This window comes from Pterocles gutturalis, unplaced genomic scaffold, assembly GCF_000699245.1.
Source record: "Pterocles gutturalis isolate BGI_N339 unplaced genomic scaffold, ASM69924v1 scaffold7832, whole genome shotgun sequence".
Lineage (NCBI taxonomy): Eukaryota > Metazoa > Chordata > Aves > Pterocliformes > Pteroclidae > Pterocles > Pterocles gutturalis.
In genome coordinates this window covers 2,796-14,853 of record NW_010110129.1, presented here as the reverse complement: position 1 = coordinate 14,853, position 12,058 = coordinate 2,796, and the positions used below count along the sequence as shown (strand labels likewise).

Here is a 12,058-nt window from a genome sequence, read left to right as displayed (position 1 = left end):
TTCCGATGTCAATGCCATATTTGCAACCGCAGCCTACTGTGTCTGCCATACCACAGCAGGCTGTCCCTGACAAAGATGCCAGTCATAACAGATCCCAAGAGAGCGGTGGTCATATGATGAATACACTACGTAAGTACAAAGGCTGTTCTTTTCTTAGTGCATAACTCCAGACATCAAGATTCTGAAAGGAAACCATATTGTTTTTAAGTATGTCTCTGTTATAATTAAAACAGTGGGAAGTGATGCTAGGCTTTGATTGTTCAGCAGCGGTCTGAATTAGACACTGGGCTAGAAGGTTCTTGGTCCCCAGAGATATTGAATTAAAGCTGATGCAGTTGAAAATATTTCCTGAGCTCTTCTGGCTTCCTCCCAGCTGTATACATTGGGACTGAGAACGGTAATTTTGTATTGAAAATACTTGAACTAACAGGGCACTCCCAAAACATATGCTTGTAATTTCTTGGTTAGAACTATGGGAAGGATAGTATACTGGCAATGCTCTGAATTATGGAAGAGGTATTCTTAGCTACTTCAGTTACTATTGTTCGTGGCACCGTTCCACTGGACATCTTGGCAAAACTGTCCTTTGAATATAAGGAAGGAGGCGATTTGCTTTCAAGTGATACTATCTTAGTCCACCCATTCAGGCAACCAAAAAGTAATTGGAGGAGTAGCTGTGATGTTCTTCAAGAAGGGTTGCTGCACAGCCTGGCACCGAATGCTCAGTGTATTCAGAAAAGGATAGTTTGGACGGAAAAAAAAATCCCACTAGGTGGGGAATCTTAAGTTTGTTACCTAAATAGCAGGAGTATTCTGACACAGAAGTGGGTATTCAGCTATGGTGACTCTTTGAAAATGATTACATTTTTAATTAGGTGCTTAGCTACAGGCTCCTGGTTTGAAGATTCCCATCGATGCTTGTTTGCAGCCTGAGATCTTTAAGGTTTATCATTTATATGTAAACTGGTTATACCTAAATTTTACACTCTGGCAGATCTACTTTTATTTCAGTACTTAATGGATAACATGAACAGGTTTTTTTTGTAGCTAGTATTTAAATACTTAATTAAATATCTGTGCTGGTTATTTATGTACTGTATTAACAGATAATATCAGACTGAAAAGTCCTGTGACTTTGCGTGCAAAGGACTAAATGGTGCTTTCATTTACTGTCACTGTAGAGAACAATGTCTTCATGTTTATAATTTGCATAACTTTAGAGTGTGCCATTTATTTCAACCCTTATTCACAAATGGGATTTCCCGTTCTTCACGCTTTAAATAAAGCTGTTATGAAAACGAGATTAAACTCTGTCCCCAGTGATGGAATCCCAGCTGGCAAAGCTTCCACTGAGAAATACACTTACAAGGACAGATGGCCATGTCCACCGTTTCCTACAGTCATAGTGAGAAAATGCTACTTAAAACGTGACATCATCAAAACTATTACAGGGGAGGTTGGTGGCTTAATGGTGCTTGAGAACCATGTTGACAGGTAGAAGGTCTGTCTGTAGCATCAAGCCTTGGACTTGACCATCTGAGCTTGCCTAGATCTTTAGCTTAATTCCGTTTACTTCTGTTGTGGTTACAGATCTGTTTACTGCCCAAAACAATTCTGTCCCCAACTTCCAGTGTGGTTAACACTTACAATAACCTTCAACTGTGCAAAGATCTAAAAAGTTACTCTTAAGGAGAATGTATTTCTCTAGCTCCCTTGCTGAGGGAATTTGGCAGGAGAGTGAAACTTGGAGAAACTAAATGGATAGCACATGGCTTTAGCTTGAATGGCAAGAGTTCTCAGTCGGGGTCCTGTACAGTCATTTCTTCCATCTCAAATAATGTTTTACAAAAATAAAATATTGAATCAACAAATGTCAGCACAAGCTATTTGCTTGTCTAAACCTGTTTCGAGGTTTGATTGCTTATGTGCGTGACTAGTTTTGTGCACCTCTGTAGAATCAGGGCCATACTGGGTAATTAGTGAAGTTTTCCTTTGGCTTGCTGTGTGCGGGCAGAAGGCTGGGGGAAGGTTTAGAGAGCAGAGTTTCATCTTGCATCTGGAAATCACACAGCTGAGGTTTTGTGGAACTTGGAAAACACAGGAGGTGGTGTCTAGAGCATGGTAACCAAATACTTCTATCAGTTATGAATGATCTGTCTCTTCAGGAATCTGGGGCTCAGGACTGCCCCTCAGCCTGAAAATACTGTTTCTTCCCCTTTCCACCTTCAGGAGCTGATTATAAAGGCTCACAACTCACTTTATAACAAAGTTTGTAAACTAATGGCACTAATGAATCTATTGTTCATATTTGATCATATGTTTCTTTATGTCCACTTTTTGTTTAAATGGGAGTTACATTAAATAAAGTAACCTTCCAAAGAAAAACCAGTAGAGATTGGCTCTTCTGGGGCCTTGTGTTATGTACGAAGTACTCAGCGCAACTTCGCTTGTTTTGATACTTGGTGCTGGTACAAGCACTGAGTCATGAAATAATTTTCCTTTGTATTAGTTTGGTGTTGGTGTGACCGCTAAGATCTGAAACACAGGTCACTTCTGTGAGTTTCCCCGTCCCCTGTAACTCTCAAGAATTCAATTGAGTGTATTATAGTCACCAATTTAAAAGTTTAGAAAATGTCGTGATTTGCAGTGCAATCTATTTCCCCAGTTAATATTGCTAATAAGCAACTGGCAATGTGAAAACTGAATCCAACAGTTTTCCCTGCTTTAGTGTTGCCTTATAAGTACCATAGAGTCCTTGTTAAATGAACTTTCCATTCTTGCACCAAGCCCATCTGAAAATTACCAACTCTAGTCTGTGTTATTTTGCCATCTCTCTGAAGGTGTTTTTTGGAGGTAGGGTTAGGGTTATAAAAATGGGGCAGCAAGCTTTCCCTGAAGTAAATCCTAATGCATTATTTCTGACTCTGGAACTTGGAGTTCTTGCTTTTCCCATCTGCTGGTTTTCACAAGCGTTGGTATTTTTGGATGGTGTTATAGGGTTTGTGTAATTTATATTAACTATGTTGAAATCACTTTTGAAGGCTGCAGAATCACTATTTGGAAGGTTATCTTCTTGTTTGTACTGCCAGTCCTCTCCTAAAGTAGGTAGTGCATAACAGGGCTGAGATTTCTGAGAATTCACTGTAAGTTTTCCTTGGAGTGATAAATGCATGGATTTCATTTATTAATGCCATTCTCTGCCTTGAAATATTATTTCTTATGATAATATATTGGCCTGAATAATTATTGACAAATTACTTGATTATATTCTTTCAAAATCGCTTTTTAAGTTTATATGAAAATAATACAGCTGTAAATGTTGTCCCTGTATAGAGGATTGGAAAAAATTTGTCTACAGCAGTACTTTAAAGATTTCTGGAAACAGCCATCTTCACTATTCTCGTCTTCTAAAGTGTGTTCTGTTTTGTTGCAGAGAATCATGTACCATTTCCAAGCTTTAGTGATGACGTAGTAGAAAACAAAGGAAGGCTAAATGCAGCCATGTTAAAGAGTTCAGTGTTCTGGCAGAAATTATATGCCTGATAACAAAAGATCCAATCTGAGTGTCTTGTTGGGTTTACCCTCCTGAGGTTACGTTTTACCCATCTGCAAAAGTGATCTGTGAAGGGTGCTGCAGCTGAGCAAAGGGCATATGAAAATAGTTGGAGTGATTTTTCTTTGCTTTTTAGGGCATTTCTGCACAACCTGATATGCATTGTTTTTTTTTTTTCTTTTTTAATGGCTGTTTGGCAAGGGAGGTGCAAATAAAAGCATACTAGTTGGAAACAATTCTTAAAAATGTGTGGGAAGATGCTAGATACGATGTAGATTCTGTATAGCATGCTGTTGTATTTTGTTAGTTATTTGTCATCCTGGAAAGAATCCCTCCCTCTCACCTCCCAAGCTTATGGACATCCATTGCAAGCACAATGTAGTCTTTCTTCTTACTTCCCCATTTTGAAATATATATATAGCCACCAAATTACAGTGCTGTGTAAAATTTCTTTTGATGTTTTGTTTGTTCACTTGTTCCAAAACCTGTTTGAAATAGTAGGTCACTGATACATCTTTAAATGGTACATCAAAGAGCTGCTTTTCTTGATTGAGACACCGCTCTGTTTTCAAGCACAGCTGAGTAGCATTCAGATGCGTGTCAAAAAAAACCCAACAACTTGTTTTTCACAAAACTGCATTCACCAGCAGTTTTCCCACTTATGAAGCATAAAAATGTGGGTGGCAAAGATAGGTGTTGTCTTTTGTGATCTGGTGATATTAAATAAATGTGCTTGTGGCTAATAAGCTAGTGGGTTCCTTGCCAAGATTTTAAAATTGTAGAAAAGTGATCTCTCTAAGGTTCTACCACTGGGGAGTTTGATTCTACACCTATTCTCTTATTGTAGAATAGTTTGGGTTAGAAAGGACCTTTAGAGATCAGCTAGTCCAACCCCCTGACCTGTTTGGTGTACACCTTTAATTGGGAATGGCAATATCTTTAAAGAAGAAGTGTTTCCTTGAAAATGACTAATGCGCTGACTCTCTTTCTTCTAGGAAATGACTTGCAGCTGAGTGAATCTGGAAGCGATAGTGATGACTGAACAAATTTTTGGCCTTAAATGCATCACCTTTTTTGCTAAATATGTCTTAGCATCTGTTTTGCACTAAGATTAGATTACCAGAGACTGGAATGAATGTCCTCGATTTTGATAATAGACATCCTAATTTTCTACTGACACATCATGTCTATAACACAGCAGCATTGATATCTCCTCAGTGCTATGGTTATGTGTTTATCTTTCAAATTACTGTATTTACAGTAAAATTGTGTATGATCTGATTTTGATTATTTTTGCCTCAGCCACCTGTTTTACTTGAAACTGATTTGTAACAGCTAGTTACTTTATATAAATAGTTACAGAATGGAGAAATTTCTGATATTTATGGAGGCAAGTTTCCTTCCTCTCATTTAAATGCTGAATGCTGATCTCACCACTTCTATTTGGAGGGAGTGAAAGGGAGAACAACTAAATGAGGTCTGCTGTGTCAGCTACGCTTTTTGTTCAGTTCACAGTTTATACCTTTAAGGAAACTGCTGAATAATGTGGTCCACTAGTGCAGTTACAGTTTACAATTGTTCAACACATTGCTGAATTCTTAATTTCATTGTATTATAGGACTTCATATTTCTGAGCCTCAAGATTCCTAAGGGAACTTGTTTATTCTCTGCCTTTTTTATGCAACTTGAATAGGCTGGTCTTTTTACAACCTTTTTGTATCCAAGTTTAGATTAAACTGCAGAGACAGCAATGAATTTCCTTCATATAATTCTGTAACGGAAATCAGGAAGTTCCTTTGTAGGAGTATAAAAGTAATTTAATAAAGCAATATTTATCATTTCCATGCGTCTGGATCTGTTTTTGCTGGTTAAGAATTCCACTTTCTACCTGTAGTAGTCATGCCAGTGAAAGGGTGATGCAGAGAAATAGAAAGCAGTGAAACAGTGGCTAATATGGACTTTCCACCCCGTCTGTAAGACTTAAGTGTTTGTTGCTTTTGCCTACGTTGAGACAAGCCCTATTAAGAGCTCACTGAAAGGTTATGGTGGTGCTGGTCTATTGATGAATGTTTATTACAGATTATATCCAAATGCCATTGGTAAGTGATACTGTGTTAGACAAGAAAAGGTGTTTGCCTTATTTTTTTTGTCATATGAAATTATATTCAAGACCTGAAGAACTGCAGGTAGGAGTCTAAATATCAGTTTATTATTGTAGCGTTTTCTAACTGACAGTAGCAAATGTCTGTAGGATGAATTTTGGTGAGATGAATCTGCTCAGTCTTGCACAGAAGTCTCTTTTGCTAGATTGCAGGGACTGAACTGCAGTTCTGTGTCTAAACTGTGAGGATTGAATCCTGTATGTAAGCCTGAATGTGCAAACATGAAAGAAAATGCACACTCGGTAAATAAAAACAATAGATGGTGGCAGACTAGCTTTTCTCTCAGCTGTGCTGCGAGTATTAGCCTGTGCCTACTTCTAGACGAATTAAGAGGCCAAACAAAACCATGTCTGCTTTTATTGGTACCACCAGGCAGAAATGAAATACTGGAAATGCTGCTTTTGGATGCTTTCACCACCTTGTGCTCTGTACCCCAAACTATGGCACTGGTCCATGCTTTGCACCAGGTAACAGCTTGCTAGTCTTCCGACTTCCTAAAGCTGGTATCATAAGAAGCAAAACATTTTCTTGTTTATACTCAAAGGAAAAAGCTCAAGCTAATAACTGTGGGTAAAGTGGTGTTTGAGAAGAAATTCTAATTCTAGCCAGGATGCTGCTGTTTTCTGAGTAACAGTGGCAGTCAGGGTGTATGGGAGTGAGCAGATGTGTGGAAGCACTGACCAGGCCAGGGTCTAAATCATGGAGAGTGTGTGTGCACTCACGGATTATAATCACTCCTTCAGCGATAAAGGTGTTGAGTACACTCTACCTGTATCTGTATTTAATTGCATGTATACAGGTGTTTAAATATAGCTCTGGAAGTAAAGCAGATTTCCGTGTTCCTGAGTCTCGGAACTGTAACTAAGCCTGTGCTATCTTTAGGATTTGATCTTTGGGTTGAAAGCTTTCTAGGGTGGGAAGCATCTCAGTAAAGCTTTTGTATAGCATGTAGTACTGAGTGATTAGCGGCCAGTCAGGCACTACCTGGTATAAGTAGGTATGTGACTTAGATGGATATATTCTGTCAAATACACAGTTGTGGTAATTCAGGAAAGGCTGAACTATCAGGTTGTCTTTTTTGATCTTGGAAGATCAAAATTATGCTGCTTGTTCACCCTCCCCCCTCCTGGGGAGAGAATTAAAGGGGTGAAGGGAAAAGAGACTTGTGGGTTGAGGTAAGAACAACTTAATAACTAAACTACGATAAAACCTCTTTCAAAAAAATCTTCTGAAATATATCTGGTTCTATCTTGTTGCTTTCAGCTGTTTTGTCTTTGCATCCGGAGATTTAAATCCTCTGTGTGCGTATGTATCTCTAAGCAGCAGATACATTTAAAGAATATTGTGTTGTTATATATTTTATTGTGACATTCTAATTAAGCTATTGTGTATGTTTTGGATTTGAGGAGCATCTGTGTATCACTTACATTGATAAATCAAAAATATCTTCCAAATGCAGCTGGAGACTTCAACATTTTTTAGTCTTTTGCCTACTGCAGCCACAGCTCACCTCAGCCCTTCTCTCTGCATGGCACCTGGTATGTGCACAGTTTGTCTAGTACCTACCTCTTCAGGGTTGTAATATTCAACTCCTGTTAAGTCCTGAAATGGTGATTATGTATGCCAGCTTCCAATTTCTGTAAGATCTCTGTCCTACTCTTGTTTTTCATGAACCCTGCCTTGGAGCAGGGGGACGGGCTGAGGTGATCTCTTCAAGGCAGCCCAGACACCACGGAATTCCACGACTAACACTGTGATTGCTGTTTTCTTGGGGTTTTCTGTTTATCTGTAATTCCCTCTTGAGATCCTTGCCCCTAATGCTGCCATGGGCCTTTAGGAAGTTGTAGTTTAAATATACTCTATATACTGTCCATGCATTTTGTAGTAAGTAATAATCTTATCTCCTGCATAATCTCTGAAATTATTTTGATGCCTAGGCATTGATGACTGAAAAGAGGTTCTCATCAAAATCATGATACCAGCATCAGCTGGAGCACAGTTAATTGTGATGTTTATTGTCAAGGCACCTGATACGATCAGCTTTATTGCATGAGCTTTGTTTTTTTTTTTTGGAGGAAGGCACGAGATAACCATTTTTCAGATTAAGGAACTTTAGTAAATCACTTCTGTGCTAACAGACAGTGAATCATCTTGAGAACAGAGCAACAGTATTTCTAAGAAGAATTATTGGTTGGGTCTTTCTTGACGAATTTCTGGAGAACCAAACATGAACAGATCATTTCAGATAATAGTTTGCTTTGGCTGTCAAAATTTTGGCCCACAAAAATGGTATAATTTCTGGCCAAAGCTTTTTGTTTTCTTTAGAATTTCTACAGGAAGGTTTCTGAGAACAGCCAAGCAGACTGTTGAATCCTTCTTAAACAGAAGAGATGAGCATGCCTAGGCTGGACAGAAATGAAGAAGCCCAGAGAAGGAAAGAGAAGATGACTTGGCTCGTGATAGTTCCTAGGCTGAACACTTGTAGTACATGTGAATTCCTCCTCTCGCCAATTTTGAGGTCATTCAGCTAACCACATAAGATGCTGAGGACAGTCTTAGTAGATACAGAATTCAGACCAGCTTTCTAAGGAGATGTAAAAAGAAGAATGAGGAAGAGAGAAGTTCTGAGTAAGGGTGTCTGCATTTTGTTAAAATATATATTCCTGGTGCTTTGGGTGAGGTAGGGGAAATGCAAAAAGAAGGTGAAGATCTACTGAAATGAGGAGGAGAATGTGTGAAATGATAGTTTATTTCACAGTTTAGACCTAAAACTTGATAGGAGTAGTCCTCCATATCTGAGGGGAGGATTGGAAGACCTATGTGTCTCAGCAATTACTCTGCCGACTGTGGTGACAGCTTCTCCTGGCTGTTAACTGGTTAGCAGTTCTGTCCTAACTGATCTTGGTTTCCCTGCATAAGAATAATTCATGATAGCTTGGGTATTTGCAGGCAGCAGCTCCTTTCTTACCAGCTACATGCACAGGAATGGGCTGAACTACTAGAAAGCTCTAAAGAATCTCTGAAAGTGTGGTTTTTATTTCACTGCTTGCAGATTCTGGTGTTGGAGAAAAGCTCCGGAAGGGCAGACTCAGAGCTCAGGGTTTTAGCAGGAAGAACTACTCAGCTCCCAAGCAGAGATACCAACTTCATACAGAGTTTTCATAAAACCCATGCTACGTCTGCTGTAGTGAAGGGTCTGGCCTGCTGGGAACAGCCAGGGCTTGGGCTCTGGTTGTTTCTGTGGTTTTCTGAATACATAGAAGAAATGAGCGTGTTCTCAGATTTTCCTTCTCTGAAAAGCAAATCCCTCTGCTGTGGTGAGGAAGGAATGGAGGTTAGAGGCAAAGATGAAGGAGCCTTTCATTCAACAGAGAAGGCTTTGTTGATGTACAACGCAAACCTGGTGAGTTAGCTGCTGAGACCTCTCCTGACTTGCTTTGAACAGGGGCCCTTGTTACAGAACCTGTTCTCCATCTCCCAGACTCCATCTGCTGTCTTTTCTGTACAGCTTGTTTTTTCTCCTGAAAATTCATACCTGGCTTCTTCTCCTAAGTGTGCTTATGCGTGACAGAAGATTATTTGCTCCCTCTAAGAGATGAGGCCTTCTTCGTGCTGTTAGTTAAAGAAAAGTGGAGTGTCTTAAAAAGGTAATTAAAGAAGACCCAACAACAACCCAAACTCTTCTTTAATCTCTTTAGTTTCACTTCCACATGCTGTGTATCTTGTTCTACCAGTTTCAATGCTCTTGCAAAACAGTTGCACAATGACTTCCTCTTAGCAACCAGCAGAATTAAACTGGAGCTCACCTAATTGGCTTTACCTTTTCTAAGATCCTCAATGTATTGAGTTTCCAATAAACTCTTCAACTCCCCCTTTTTTCTGCACCTTTTCATTGACATGACTTTTGGAATAAATGCTTGTGGACGTCCTTATATGCAGCTCTCAGAGAGATGTGGGAGCTGATTGCAGCCTGAAATACCAACTCATCCCTTAACCAATTTCCTTTTTACACCTGACTCTCTGCACATTGACAATTTATGAAAAGATCTAAGCTTTTACCAGAGTTTTGATCCAAGTGTTTATGGTACTATTAAAAAAACTCCCACTACTAAGTATTTTTAAATCTAAGGCTGTCTTAAAGGCCAATGTCCCATTGAGATTCCCTCTTCAAATAAAAACAGGTTTTGTTCCAGTTTCTCATTTTGCTGGAATAACAAGGGCACAGCAGAGACAGCACAAGGTAATGGGCCACTCAGAGCATTAGGGTCAGACAAACTATTTTGGAATTACCTGTCCTTCAGCAATTCTTCTGGAAAGGTTTGTGTGCTTTATGATCCTCTCCCACCACAGAGTGGAACAATTTCCACTCCTGCACTGCATGATAACCCAGGGTTGGTTTTTTGCCCTGTGTGAAAGTTACCAATAGAAGCATTTAGCTAACATTTCATAAATGCTTTTTTAATAAATACTGGTCATCAAAAATGGTTGCCACATGTGACCTGAATGTAAGGTGAGGAAAACTCCATGCCAATTAGCAGCCATGCTTGTATTACTCCCTTATTTGAGTTCCTTCTCCCCTTCACTAGCCAGACTTTGCCCAGTAAGCTTCACTAGGATATGGTATTTGTCAAGGACACTGATGATCAGTGGCTGTGGCTATGTTTAACTGAGGATGCAAGACTGTTATGCTATTAAAGAAGTTCTTGCCACAATGAGTACATTTTAGAAAGTACCACCTGGAAGGAGTGTACTGAGCTTAGTGGGGACTTCTTATCCCCAGTAATTTGTAAAACAAAATGACTGCTAAAAGCTTAGAACCCATCCCTGCTTTTATACTTTCCATCTGACTCCCTCCTGGTGATGAAACAACAGCTACTCACACGTGAATAATTGAGGTCCCCAAGAGAGAAACTTGTTAAAATTTTAATAATGTCTCAGCTATATTTATAATTCTGTAGAGAGACTCTGAGCTGAGTGAGACAAAGAAGCTGCCATGTTTCATCAGAGCCTTTGATCCAAATGACCTCTGTTCTGGAAATGTGAAGTGCTTATGCTCCACAAATCTCTCTAAACCTAACAAAAATATGTGTGAGATTGTGCTGTACTGGAGAACGATCACTATCAGGTAACTTCAGCTGCTGTTAAATGGGAGCAGCGCTGTGATGGGAGGTTGGCAAACAGCCAGTGTCCGTGGGATGTGTTTGACGCTGCTGGTGGATTGATCTGATGCTTCCTGGGACCTTGAGAGCAACCCCCAGGCAGGTGCGTTGGTTGCTGGAAGAGCACAGACCGCAAGCTGCCTCCCTGCTGGGTGGTAACTTGTGAACCTCCTGGGTCTTATCAGCAGCTCACACCACACAGAGACCTCCTGCCTGATACAGATGCTCAGCTGCAAGAAGCTGCCTCCTCGCTCTGTTTTCTTCACCTTGTATTTCTTTGACAAGGAGGAAAGGCTGTACAAGTGGTAAATTTGTTTTCCAAGCAAAATTAAAACTGTAATTTCAAGCTTGCTTGCTTGCCTTGGCACCTCTCGTGCCTTTCCAGCTTACGGGGATAGTGGCAGGTGCTCAGCAGGGAGGGAAATATTTTGGTCATCCCACAATAAGGTGAGGTGACTGTTCAAGGCTGCACCGTGGCTCAGCAGCAGGACTGCTCACTACTGGACTCTGCTCAGGTGACAAAACCATACAATTCAACACCTAGACAGCTTACTGCTCTACTACTGCTCTCCCAAACACAGTTCCAGTGAAATCAGCCACTTTTGGTCTCACACGCGTCTTTTCCCCCTATGCTCACATGAGCTTCCCCCCTCTATTCCCATGGTGGTAGAGGGTATTTAGGATTGTGTTAACTGCACCTTGGTATGGGGAAGTGAGTGACAATATGCTTCTGCTCCTTCCTGGCTTTGCTGAGGCCTCCTTAGCTTGGTGCCATGGGGTAAAACACTAAAGTTCCTTCCTACTGCATCAGGGGAGGAAATAAAAAGCACCTTTACAATGCAGATCTGCTCCACTCCCTCCAGCTGGGGCAGGTGTAAACAATGCTTGTGTCCCTCAGCCTCAGCAACCGGGACCCCATCAGGTACCTTCTCTAAAAACATGACTATGCTGAAGTCAAGGCCAGAGCCACAAGGGAACATCTGGGTTACTTTGCATGGTGGTGTGTGGTTGGGCTGCCCATGAGGTGAAAAGAGAAAGAGGGCGTCTGTGTGCCCTCTCCTGGTCTCCCCCGTCTCCTTGACTTGGCCTGGGCCAGCTTTGGAGCAGTGCTGCATTTCTTTCTTGCAGATAAGCAGCTGTGATGGGTGGCAGGTCCTGCGTCCATACCCAGTGGGCAGGACTCT

At 40.5% G+C, this 12,058-nt stretch overlaps 1 protein-coding gene across 1 annotated transcript in view; it reads left to right on the top strand.

Moving 5' to 3' along the window:
- Positions 1–5,392, top strand: part of EAF2 (ELL associated factor 2) — a 10,872-nt gene extending 5,480 nt beyond the window's left edge. Inside the window, exons 4-5 of the mRNA XM_010073221.1 lie at positions 1–129; positions 4,549–5,392. The exon at positions 1–129 is cut by the window's left edge and continues 162 nt beyond it. Coding sequence (XP_010071523.1) covers positions 1–129; positions 4,549–4,595 — 176 coding nt within the window. The 3' untranslated portion in view covers positions 4,596–5,392. The remainder of the gene's footprint in view (positions 130–4,548) is intronic.
- The last annotated feature ends 6,666 nt before the right edge of the window (positions 5,393–12,058 follow it).